The sequence below is a fragment of the Xenopus tropicalis genome, chromosome 1 (assembly GCF_000004195.4).
Source record: "Xenopus tropicalis strain Nigerian chromosome 1, UCB_Xtro_10.0, whole genome shotgun sequence".
In the NCBI taxonomy this organism is placed as follows: Eukaryota; Metazoa; Chordata; class Amphibia; order Anura; family Pipidae; genus Xenopus; species Xenopus tropicalis.
Genome location: NC_030677.2, coordinates 35,981,329 through 35,995,293, shown reverse-complemented (window position 1 = coordinate 35,995,293; position 13,965 = coordinate 35,981,329). Strand labels below are relative to the sequence as shown.

Below are 13,965 nucleotides of genomic sequence, written 5' to 3'. Positions count from 1 at the left end.
CAGATCTTTGCTATCATCTTCTATTTGGTATTAAATTAAAATAAATTACTCATTGGTTAGTCTAGACAACTTCATCTAAAGCTAATGCATGCAATGGGGTGACGGGAATCACTGGGGCTTATTTGCTAAATTACTCCAATGCAGTTGCTAATAACAACCAAAGATATTTGCTTTTTTTCTAACCTGTAATAGATTAAAATGAATTAGTAGTTGTTTGCGGTGGGGAACTGCACTTATGCAATTTAGCACCTCTGTTAGGAGATGAGCCAGGCTGCTTTTCAGTGAATAATGTGATTGGGGTAGCAATAACCAGTCTAGATAAAGCTATCACATGCCGCTTTAGATCAAATTGTCTCAGATTTCTAGCTGACCAGTTAGGAGCAACATTTCTAGTCATCTTGTCATTCTTTTTTGTCATTTTAATGACAAACTGGAGATTACAGAATGCTAATTTTGTCTGCAGGGAGGAAGAAATTTTGTGAAGGAGATCAACAAAATATGAGGACACAGAATAAAAGATCTAGAAGTCCTGAGAAGAACCCAGCTGGTATGCAGAGAAAACATGAAAAATATTGCTATAGGCCTTAATGATTTAATCTCTGACCTCTTACTGTATATATATTTTATATATGGGATTTTGCAAATTGCCTTGCTATACATTATATATATATATATATATATATATATATAAAATATAATAGGGAACTTGTACCTATCACTGTGTGCCTATAATGCTCTTGAGATGTCTGTTCCCACTGCCTGGGAATATATGTAGTTTGCTTTTGTGGCAGTAGGGGCCAGTATGTGCCAGTATGCAGTGACTTACATCTCAGGGCCCAATGTACATATAATTCGCACTGGTAGATTTCATGTGATATTTTTGACTTCCCCTTGGTACCATTGCCAAGGTATTTTAGGACATTTTGTGGCCTGTAAAGGAGATTAGGCATGGGCAATTTACTGGAGGATGCCAGTTACTTATGTACACACAGTGAATTAAATTGCTTATCTTGGATGTATTGTCCCTCTAATTGCACAACAGCACAGTCCATCATTGCAAGTACACAGGCACCACATGGCACAGACTAGGAACTGGTTGAGCTGGGGTGCCCCCTTATTTCACTAAAGCAAGAAGCACCAATAGGCAAGGTCAGATTAGAGCTGTAGCATTTTGAGCACTTCTCCCCTGCATTGCTTCATGGTCTCTTAAATGGTATGTCCTTGTCAGGAATTTAAAGGGACCCAGGATATATTTATTTATGTGAATAGCACGCAAAGACTTCATGAGCCATATGAATATCAAAGGACGGTCACTTTTAGATCACGTTAGGTCAGGTCAGGTCATTTCAAGGGACCCAGGCAATTTCAGGTAAATACCTGACCTAAAAGTGCAGTCAATGCTGACCCACAAATTTCATATTCATTTGAATAGGGGTAGGTACCAGTGCACAAGGTTAGCATGTAGCAGCATGCATCACCAATTACTTTTTATTACATATGGGGGTTAGTAGTGTATTTATTAACACTAGAGACAAACATTACCGGTGATGTTGCCCACAGCAACCAATTAGCAAGGACCTGTTTGGTTGCTATGGGCAATATTGCTGGTGATATTTGCCTCCAATGTTAATAAATACACCCTTAGTGTATGTCTATGGATATGTCTAAGTTTACATCAAATCTTTTTTTATCCCATAGAAGGAAGAAAATCTAAGAAAACAAGAGAGGACGCCAAAAGAACGCCGTCCTTTGATATTACCAACTACAGCGCGATGGCAGAGCTGGGAAAAGGCAGCTTCGGCAGAGTGAGTAATGAAATTCTAAATGGAAAATCTTTTGTACTGATCTGGTCTGAAACCAAAGTCTGGAGAGAAGGGCAGGGATTCTCCTCTGAAATGTAGATGTAAATGTTCTTTTAGTCTGCTTCAAATTGTTCTGGAAGATTCTAGGATTGTAAAATAAAAATCTTCCTTCTCTTAAGAAACACTGTTGAGCAAGTGAAAGTATTTCCAATGGGGCCTACAGTCCTATTGTAAGAAACATGGTGTGTTATAGGCAGGGCACCCTTGTGACTTTTCACTTCTGCCTACTTAGAGTTGAGATGCAAAATCCAGCCCCACTTCATACAGCCATGTCTATTCATAGCAGCACTTACACTCACCTAATAAGAACTCTAGTACTTCTAAGGTGGTACATCAGCTGGGACATTCTCTGCATGAGTTGGCCATTGGTTTGCATATGCTGGGACACAGACGGTGGCATATACCCAGTAACCACAGATAGCATCTTGCCTTTATGTAGGAAACATTAGGATTTGCCTGTGTGATCAGGTGACCTTCAGCAAGCATCTACACCTAAGTAAGGTGGGCATCAAGTTCATACTGTACTTCACCTACCAAGTTAGAGGAACTGTGACCCATTATTGGAACTTGTTAGGTACCAAGATATGGCTATACACAGAGGCGGCACAATGGTAGTGGCTCCAGCATACACATTCCCGGTATCTTTCCTATGCTAATAGTGTCTGTATGATTTCCCCTTATGGCAAAAGGAAAGGTGCTCAACACTTAACCGTACATAGATATTTTGTGTAAAAATGTTGTAAGAAATTGACTTCACCTTTAAACAAAATATGGATTGTTGTCTAGATATTACATTATATTCAACTGGCAGACTACATCAATTATCCCTGGTATGGTAAGCCCTACACTCACTGATTTAGGATTATACGTATTTGTATAGGCAACTTTCTTTACCAAGGTTAATACCCTTTAATGATTGCCCTGTTTTTTGGTGTATTTCCCACTTATACATAGTTTCCGATTAGTCTGGAAACAAAATTTCAATGCCTTTAGATACAATATATTTCAGGGATCATCTCTGTCTTGACGACTAATATTTCTTCCTTCTCAATCTATTTTCTAGGTGATTTTAGCTTCCTATGACATCAATGACCAACTTGTGGCAGTGAAGGTCATCCAGAAGAAACAGGAGAAGGACTTCAGATATATCAGAAGAGAGGCCAAGATACTGCAGATAGCTGGAGGATGTCCATTTCTGTGCAGGGCATTTGCAACATTTCAAACTGAGGTAAAAGAAATGAGCTCTTAGATCTTCCAGATCTAATGGTACTAATAAAAGTATTTTATACAACATATTTATTTTTACATGGAACTGCATCACCACATAAATTAGACAGATTAGATTTTAGATCCCCTGGCAAAAGTGTAAGGGGTACAAGAACACTTCTACAAAGGGGAACGGCTGCGCTCTGCACCTCACCTTATTCATTTTCTATATCATCCACTGTATTCAATTTTATGTCTCACCCTATCATTTCTTTTTTTTTGTATCCAGTCCCTCATATTATTTGTCCTGGAGTACATCAATGGCGGCACAATGGACAAGCTTATAAAGCGCCAAGGACAACTGGACACTAATCAGATACTGTAAGTATTATCCTAATTGAAACAGGAATAAGCCAGTGGTGGTACGCTGCTCAAGAACATAAATAGATTTGAATTGCGGAGCAGTTCCACAGTACAGGTATGGGACCTCTTATCCAGAATATCCAGTTTTCTGCATAACCAATCCCATACCTGTATTGTAAGTAACATGTGACCTGACCTTATAGGAAGGTTTTTAATTTAGCGGTTTGTATAGAATTTACTTTAATTTTTGATACATATGTCCTGAGATAATCTGCAGGTACTCTGTATATGATATTGATTTTCTAACATGATTTCCATCTACTTTTTTTTAAAAAGGTTTTATTCTGCAGAACTGATTGTGGGGTTGGAGTTCCTGCACACCAACGGGATTGTTCATCGGTAAGAAAAATTTCGACCCTCTGTAAAATTCCCTTTTATACTTAGATCTATTTCTGGGCAAAAAAAATTCAATGTCTAATCCTACATGTCAAAAACACATGCAAAATGATGCTTAAACCTTGACTACGGAGTATGGCCCAAGATAATACTTAATTTCCCCATCTCTGATGCTTCGGTATAAAAAGAGTTAGATCTGCTATAGCAAAAGCCCACAAGGATGGGGGAGCACAACCCTTACTACAGGTGTAGATGGTCACCATTTGGGTACGCAGAATCCCATGCACTTTATACACTTTATTGTTGTTTAACATGCTGGTGTTATATCATTAAATGGTGATTATGCCATGGCATGGACAGGTGTATAAAATATATCCGTTTTCTACTGTATCTTCATTGGTCCTTATTTAAACCTTTAGTCTATGGGCCCGATTCACTAAAGTCCGAAATAAGGAGTGCTATTTATAGCATGCGTTAAAAATCTTATCACTTCTTATTTTTCCCTCGATTCACTAAAAGGACACTTGTCATAATTAAGAAGCGATGTTCTTGGCGTTATTTATCTTACGATGACATATTTTAATGAAAAAAACTATGCGATAAGCGTTATAGGGGCCGATTCACTAAAGGTCAAAAACGCTTATCGCATAGTTTTTTTCATTAAAATATGTCATCGTAAGATAAATAACGCCAAGAACATCGCTTCTTAATTATGACAAGTGTCCTTTTAGTGAATCGAGCGAAAAATAAGAAGTGATAAGATTTTTAACGCATGCTATAAATAGCACTCCTTATTTAAGACTTTAGTGAATCGGGCCCTTATAATGTTAATTCATTATATTGTATCCCTGCTGCCTCTCGGGGTGTTTTATTTGTCCACTATTAAAGCCTACTCATCGATTTTTCCTGAAGTCCTTTTATTGCTCCTCCTGGTAACATGCTATAAACTGTCCTTTATATGTCTTATAGTGACCTCAAGCCAGAAAATATTTTGATGGATGAAGAAGGCCATGTGAAGATCGGAGATTTTGGCCTTGCACGTACCAACATATTCAGCCCTGAGACATGCCGTGGGTACTATGGCACACCAGGGTATATTGCCCCAGAGGTGAGATTATCAGTTCCCATACATTTGCTTATTATAATACTTAGAATATGTTTTATTTAACAGCAAGTGCCATGTAGCTGTAGAACACGCCTGCCTGGTTTCCTTAAACCTTGAGCAAGAACATAACCATTCACTCAGAGTTCTCACTCTATGATTGCCAAATCAAAGTCTAATACTTGAAGAGTTGCAGATAAAAATGAGTTAGGAATAATATATAAAAGTATGTGTCTTAGAAGTTTCTTCTTACAGGTTGATAAATAATCTTTTCTTTCTTTTTAAGGTTTTGTTAGACCAACAACATAACTCAGGGGCTGACTGGTGGTCCTTTGGTGTCATCCTGTATGAAATGGCTACTGGTTATTTACCATTTAATCAGGATACAATCAATGGGCAGCCGGAGTATCCCAAATGTCTTGGGGCTGAATTGTGTGACCTCATACATAAGGTTAGTAATGTTATGCAAACACTTTGTTTCTAAGGTATTTAATTTACTGCTACAGTTGTGACTATAAAGGTTCTACAGAGGCAGCGAGCACCCAATAATTAGTTCAAGATATTCTTTAGAGGGAAGTATCCTCTATATTTTCAAAACCAGCACAACATTACACTGTGCCATCACACTGAGTGCCAGTGTTAACCTAGAAACTACATATAGACAGCATATAGAAGGTACAGTTAGTTATGGTGAGTTTTTGTGTGAGTCTGTATACTTACCCAATTATATTTAAATATACTGCTCACAGCAGTATTTTTCTAACTCTCTAAACTTAAAACTGCTGTATTATATATTGCCCAACAATGCATTATGCTTGCAATGCCACAATCAGGCTATTTAGTAAATACGCAATGTCTCACAGTGGCAGACTGGCATATTGAGACTGTATTTATACAAACAAACAGTACATAGATTTTGTAGGAATTAGACCCTTTATCATGTGTAAAAGATCATTATCTGCAGTTGTGAACTGATATTCTGGATGCCAACAAGGGTCACAACAAGCCTTTACCTACCAGCAGTCATATGATTTTCCATGTAAATATTTTACTGAACAAAATGTAGTTAAAAATAACTATTTATTATTTGCTTTAGCTCTTGAGGAAGAATGCCAACGAACGGCTTGGGGTGTACGCCAAAGTCCGGGACCACCCATTTTATTCATCAACTAATTGGGTGGAAGTGGAAAAAAGAGCACTGGTGCCCCCTGTAAAACCACTAATTGTAAGTGCACAATTCTGGTTACTGTTTGAGCAAATTAAATATATTAATTTTTCACTTGCGTTTTTTAACATTTGTCATTTCACCTGCCCTTGCAATAATAACAATATACAAAGTGTTGTTTAATAGTGCTGAAGTGCTACATGGCATGTTTATATTCTTCTCTCTTTAGGTTTATGCCAGTGGTCATTAGAGAACATTTGATATCACCTTGATTAAAGGGAATAACTATTGCATTTCTATTATTTATTACAGAGATCAGTTAAGGGGCTCAGTAAGAATGACAACCCGTTCACCGAAGACAACGCTGGTGTGATCCGCATACTGAAGAACTTTGACTATGTGGATCCAAGCTGGCAGGAATAATACATCTTTGTACCAGCACAGAGGTAAGAAAGTGAGGCAGGATAAAATAATATTAATAGAACCAATAGGTCAGATTAGACAATGACTTTGGTTTGTTTTTAACCACAAGGTGCAGCACCTGTTATTTATTTTCAGTCTCAGAATGTTGGGAGGCAACAAGAGAACTCAGTAAATTCAAGTTAAAAAAGATACAAATGTGCTCTGGCACACTGTTAGCCAATATGTAAATCTAGTTCGGAAATAGTAATGGTATGGGATGGTAAAGGGATGGAAATGCTGCTTACAGATAAATAGGGCAGTTTCTACCACACAACCCAATTCCGCAACATTTACTATGACTCCTAAAGCTGTCAAAAAGGTCTTAGACTGGATCCTAACTTTTCTATCACAAAGATGTAAACTTCAAGAGGACAATATTTTGCAAATATTATTAAAAACCTATTCCTTTAAATGCTGCTTCTATTGGTGCCATTCGTGAAAAACTACACCTAGGTTATGCGTTTTTGAAAACATATTTTTAAGCTCTCAGTATGTATAATCGTCACACTATTAGTTTGTTGGCAATGACAACTGTGAGTGGGACCACTAATCTAAGGTGCTGCTACAATTGAGTGTCAATGCCATAGCTTTTTTTTAAATTTAATTTGATCTAACAATTTTGTTTTTTTTTATTGGTTAACTTTCCCCCCTCCATGATTCTTTTTTCATTTTTACGTACAAATCTGCCCAGTTACTGGAATAATAAAGCACTAGCAAGTATGCAGCATTTAAAATTCCAAGACTCACAGCTGCACAACAAAAAGACATTAACAAACCTTAAAAAACAATGAAAACCACTTGCAGATCAGTTGTCTCAGAATGACACCAGCTGCTAAAAGCTAATTTGACAACTGTGCTTATAAAAGTTTCAGTTCTGTGATAGGTTCTGCATCTACCAACATAGCCTACAGATAATTGTATTCCATTTGTGTAGAACTGTTGGTGTAACTTACAGGGATTCAGATACTATAATAGAGCAGACGCTTTTCTGACATACCTTTCTGCTTCATGCCATGCAATCTTTTTACTTATAGCCTTAATATAGACTATATATTGCACACCAAAACTAGCTATAGTTTACTTGAACATGTCTTTTTTTCAGGTTCATCCCATCCAAATGCCCCTCAAACAGTTCTGCAGACATTCCACCAGCAGAAGAGCTAACATCTGCCTCATTCGCCTGCCTCCCTGTTTCATCCTGTATCATCGGGTAAAGTATAACATACTCCTTCTACCGAGGTGAGCAGGTACGATTTATTGCCATTTTACTCTGTGAAACTGATCCCACTGCTGGTTTCACTGTCACCTCATCGCAGGCAATAACTAGATATCTGTTATACTAATATGTATATATATATATAGCTGTTCTGCTCTGCCTTATAGGTTAAGCTGCCGCCCGAAGGAAGATCTCGCACATATACCATCTGATGTGTGTGATACAGGTTTGTAGTACTGCAGCCAACATCACTGCAGAAAGGCCATGTTTATACCATCTGCCTATTAATGTTTTTTACTGTTTCTCCTATTTGTTAAGCCACTGAAAAACATCAATTTTTAAACCTTTTGCCGCAATCAAAATTCCAACAGAGTGGCACAGAGGCAGGACATATTGCAGTACATATTGTCTGTGCTAAATTCACCCGCAAAATATACCATAGGTAACACCTTAGCAAAAATCTGAAAGTGGGTATTGTCCTCTAATTCCATCACCTCTTTAACATCCAGGTACTTCCCCAGTGGCTATTTTGTTTTATTGTTTAAAAAAAAAAAAAAAAAAAAAAAAAAGTTCCCCCATTTCCCCTTGTTAAACTCTCTTTCCTTTTCTTATTTTCCCTTGTTGATCTCCCTTGCCTTTACCCATTTTTCACACAGCACAACTTACACTCTCCAGACCATATCATCGTCTGTGATGTCACCAGAGGGGGGGATAGGGGCGGGCATAGCTAGTGGCCTGCGATTGGCTAATTTTCCATCTTTGGCCAATCCAAGCCACTAGCGGTACCCCTCTAGTGACATCAAACTACATCCTACATCTAACAACTGCAGACACATGCTTCCTTCAGACCTTATCTTCGTCTCTGATGTGGCCAGTGATTGGCTAATTTTCCATCTTTAGGCCAATCCAAGTAACTAGCAGTACCCTTCCAGTGAAATACATTTTGCCTTTATTTTCCCCATTTTCCACACAACACAACCTTCTTCTTCCAGACCTTATCATCATCTGTGATGTCACCAGAGGGGGGGATAGGGGTGGACATAGCTAGTGGCCTATGATCAGCCAATTTTCCATCTTTGGCCAATCCAAGCCACTAGCGGTACCCCTCTAGTGACATCACGAACTACATCCTACATCTAACAACTGTAGACTCAGATTCTTTCAGCATTTTCCCTTTATTTTCACCATTTTCCACACAACACATCCTTCTTCTTCCAGACCTTATCATCATCTGTGACGTCACCAGAGGGGGGGATAGGGGTGGGCATAGCTAGTGGCCTGCGATTGGCTAATTTTCCATCTTTAGGCCAATCCAAGCCACTAGCGGTACCCCTCTAGTGACATCAAACTACATCCTACATCTAACAACTGTAGAATCAGATTCTTTCCGCATTTTCCCTTTATTTTCACCATTTTCCACACAACACATCCTTCTTCTTCCAGACCTTATCATATGTGATGTCACCAGAGGGGGGGATAGCTAGCGGTCTGTGATCAGCCAATTTTCCATCTTTGGCCAATCCAAGCCACTAGCGGTATCCCTCTAGTGACATTGCAAACTGCATCCTACATCTGTAGGACTGTAGACTCAGATTCTTTCAGCATTTTCCCTTTATTTTCACCATTTTCCACACAGGGGGAAGGGGTGGTCATAGCTAGTGGCCTGTAAGGGCTCTGGCACACGGGGAGACATCGCGCCGCCGCGTCTGCCATCCCGCCGGCGACTTACATGTTCGTTGGTGAGATGGCAGTGGTAGGCAACTCAGGGAGATTAGTCGCTCGCGAACAGGGAGTTTTGCCGCGGGCGACTAATCTTCCCGTGTGCCAGAGCCCTAATTGGCCAATTTTTAATCCTATTGCAGATATCCATAAGGGGGGTGGAAGGTGCAGATAAGATAAAAGGAGCAATAACATGATAGGGGCCGGGTAAGAGAGAGACAAAGATATGTGGGAAAGGGGGAAATAAGGCGTCATTAGCCAAGCAGAGTGCAAAGTATAAAACACTCATGCAAGCCACCATTGCCCCCCCCCCAATTTTTCACATGTTCTTTTACAAAAAAAACTTTTGTCTGGCAGCTGTGTAGTCATAAGGGGTGAGCTGGGGAAGGCTTCTGGAATTGGGCCCCTTAGTGCTTTAGCATTCATGTCCAGGGTTTTTGTAAAAAGCAAAAAAATCCAGTAGCACACTGAAGATGCAAGCCGTGAAAGAATTGTGTTTTATTTGCCCAAGTACATATAAACAAGCAAAGAGCAACGTTTCGGGACCCTCCGGACCCTTTCTCAAGCTCAGGGTTTTTGTAAATGACCCCTATAGAAAAGTGGTAATCATTAGCAGCGGGTTCAGTCAGAAATGGAAAAGAGTAAAAAATGGTAGAGAAAAGAATAATAAAGATAAAAAAGTAGACTGAACAGAGAGACAGGAGTGTCAGAGAAGGTATCGTTCCTGAAAAAGACCTTTCAGATGTCGCCGGGGTTTACCCTCATATTGGTAGCACTTGGTACTCTTAACTAATTCAGCCATAAAAATGAATTCTAATCTGAAAATAAAATATTTTAATTTAAAGACTTCTCAGTGTATTTGTTTGTTAGAGATGTCCATTTTGCACCCAGTGTTTTTGATTAGCTGAGCTGGACCGTGAAGGGAGAGAGTAACTCCCCTGCCCAGCACCTGTTGTGCCATTCGGCTCAATTATACCAGCCTGTGTATCCACTGCTTTCCCAATGTATCATACTCAGATCACTGCGCCCATAGGAAAATAGGAAATAGGTGCCAAGAGCTCTTTTATAATTGAAACACAATGCTGTCATTAGGACATTTTCTCCTTGATATTAACTGCTTTCTGTATGGGGTGAGGTAGAATCAAAACACTGATATGATCTTAAACTCAGTACTCAGCGCACATCAAGTAATGACACCTGCAGAGCAGCGTGATAGGGCAGGTAGGTTTGTAGGGTTTAAACTTAGGGCAATCTCAATTGCCCACCAATTAAAACATTTAAGGTAAATACCACTGATCACCAATGATCACCATTATTAGCATGTTAATTGCACTATTTATATGAGCTAGTTATAGTGTAAATCTGGCTCCATGTTCTCTGTTCCTGCAATTGGAGTTGGAAACAATAAGCACAGTTTCCCAGCCCTTAACAAGTCCGTAGTGGGACAGTGTTATAGTTGGGTTTACAACCCTTAAACGTATGATTATTTTATTTAACTACTTGCCATGTTCTTTCACTTACTAACATATAATTATGAATGGTGACAGGGGAGGCATTTATGAATAGCTAGGTGCTATTGCAGAAACACTAAAGGCCACTAAGTGGAGCCCCTTGGACACTGGTTGTGCCAATTAATGCCATCACTGCTACTGCATCCTGCTCTGAATAAGAATGAGGCTCACGGCACGGAAAGCAGTGCTTTTGGGTACAAGGGAGCCCTGTACTTACACACAAACTTAGCCATAAAGATGCATATAGCTAGAAATGTCATATTTTATTTAATACTGGACTTACTGCACCAGCCTAAAGGATCTCTATAACATAAGGATTCAGGCCATGAAAGTTGTCGCAGGAGTTCCTAATTGTGGATTCTATTGGACTGTCAGTGACACTCACAGGCCCAGTGTGCCCTGAGCAGCTGTTGAGAAGCTTGAGGGTCTCTGGAACTCATTAAACAGAAAATGATGTCCACCTGTCATAAAAGCTGATTCTAATATTTCTATCCTATTTCTTCTCACTCTAAGGCTGATGGCAGACGTGGCGTAGGGCTGATATTTTAGGCAAGCGGAAAAACACATGTAGCCGATATACACAAAAAAACGCGAGAGAATGCAAAGTCTGTATTGTAGATTTCGGCCCTTTTATGTGATTGAGTTTGACCTTCCTGCACTATGGAATGCAAGCTGAAGTGCCAGGTGACACAATTCCATCATGGTCTATATTAACTACAGCAGAATGGAATATTCATGGAATTACTGACAAATATTGGAAAATAAAAAGTATACTGTGAAAATGAATAATGAAATAAGATACCACTCTCATAAGTTGAGCATTGAACAAACTAAGCATAAAGTCTAATGGATACCATTGAACAAACTAAGCATAAAGTCTAATCGATATCATAATCAAAGGGTAAGTTTTAGTGCATTTATACTGTAATTATGTGTGACATCTAAAATAGTGTATTACTTTCTTATACACAATCAAAATATCATTATAACCATTAGAGCTCGTGTTCTACTTGAGTCTTAGGAAAATGAAGTTAAGACATAACCATGCAACAGTGAGCTTTCTAGAATTTCTGGTATAACATAGGGCCTTTGTACTTTTCTGGTTATTACAAACAGCAGCTATATATGATTTGCTCCCATTTACCTTTCAGGGAGCCTACAGTGCATCCTTCCTCATCCTGAATTCGTGTAAGGGTTGTACACTGTCACCAGACTTACGGTAATTGATGCGTACATTCATGTGGTGTGACACAAACTGAATGAATGGAAAACTATGGATGCACTATGACTGTACAGCATTCCCAGAAAAACAGCTGCAGGAGTACCATGTGGTAGAAGCACTTAATATAGCTGGGGAAAGATTGGTGGAGTTGTGTTTAATATGACACAGGCATGCTAGTCAGCCCAATGCCACAACCGGAATTAAAACTACTTCTCTGTTACATGGTCTAGTAGCCCTCTGACAACATGTAATTCCAGTATATTCATGTGGAATATGTTGCTGGACTACAGCTCTACAGTATATTACCATTTAGTTTCCACCAGCAGGGGTTTGGGTGAATTTTTTCTATTTATATATTATTGGCACCCATGGCCAAAGCCCCAAAAGCTACCACCATAGGCATGGATACACGACTGTCTATATAGATATAGATGTGTGTGTGTAAATATGGCCCTGGTTACAGCACAATATAAGCTTTATTCCATTAAGACTTCAGGGCTCAAAATTAGCAGTCCCTGCTTTATTGTCTGGTCTTACATTTCACTGGCTGGGACAAGATGGCAGGAGGCCAATGCACTTATTAAAGAAGGAGGAGTGCTGGTAGGACATAAGTGATTAGGGTCACTGAGGGTAGATAAAATAAAAAAAAAATGAAATTTTTGCATTCCCTCATCTTGTAACATTCTAGAACTAAAATTTGTTCCCAAAAGACAGGCAAAAAAAAGCTCAATCAACCAGTGTATAATAAAAACACAATACAGAACACAAAGGCATCAGTGAAATGCAGGCAATCCCATGGTTTAAGACAATAAAGCTCATTCTACATATAAACAACTTACTGTGCTTTCGCCTGCTGATGCACGCTCATCAGTCTTCATAACTGAGAACTGGATATCACTGGGATCCATCCTCACAGAGGTCTGCAAAGTAAAAGGGATTAAATTCAAGATATCCTAGAACTTGACATCATTATATATGAAAATGGTGTTTCTGGAGTAACATACATATACTGTATGTATTCACTGAGTGGGTTAGTAGTTATTTGTTTTTTTAACATTTATATTTTTGGATCTGAACACTGCAGCACTCAACTCTGAGATTTCACATCAAATATCACAGTAGAAGCCATATATTCTGATCATCTATTGACATGTAAGTTGTGTTAATGTGACAGGGACCTTATACAGCTCCACAGCTGTAAAATCTATGTAAAGTGCTGCTTAAGGATTAAGAGGATTATTTCCTGAGCAAAAATTCCTCCTCCTCAAACTGTGTCTAAGTAATGATCTTTAAACTTCTTATTTCAGCTCAGAGTATATTTCATAGCAGGGCATACCTACTATAAAACAGCTCAGTTAAAAAAATATATAGATATATATAAATATAAAAAATATATATTTAATTCTGCAGAATGTCACACAGGGTGGTAGCATGTAGGGTAGAAAAGAATTACTGATGAAAATAAGTAATTCATGTTGCATTCAGGTATACTGAACTAACTCAGTAGGATCAAGCCTGTACAATGGATCATAATCAGACGCACCTGTCGAATTGTGTCTCCTTCTTGATTGCTAACAGTTATCATTTTGTCCTCGCTACCAAGTGCTAGCAGATTTTGAGAGCTCCAGCACCCACATGTGACCCGTTTGGTGTGCTTACCTGTAGGAAAACAAACAAATAATATAAGGGTTTAGGGGTACAGCTCCTTCCACAGAACAAGCACAATATAAAAAGTGCACAT

General features: G+C 38.9%; 1 protein-coding gene and 1 long non-coding RNA gene across 3 annotated transcripts in view; one reads left to right on the top strand and one right to left on the bottom strand.

The window, feature by feature from the left end:
• wdr19 (WD repeat domain 19) overlaps positions 1-13,965 on the bottom strand; it is a 51,694-nt gene that overhangs the window by 31,421 nt on the left and 6,308 nt on the right. For both annotated transcript variants that reach the window (XM_031893895.1, NM_001123477.1), the window contains 2 exon segments: positions 13,768-13,883; positions 13,064-13,144 (listed from right to left, as the gene is read on the bottom strand). In XM_031893895.1, coding sequence (XP_031749755.1) covers positions 13,064-13,144; positions 13,768-13,883 — 197 coding nt within the window.
• On the top strand, positions 5,726-7,888 carry LOC116408451. The gene is made up of 3 exons (XR_004220940.1): positions 5,726-6,154; positions 6,407-6,540; positions 7,659-7,888. It is a non-coding gene; the product is annotated as an uncharacterized LOC116408451 (long non-coding RNA).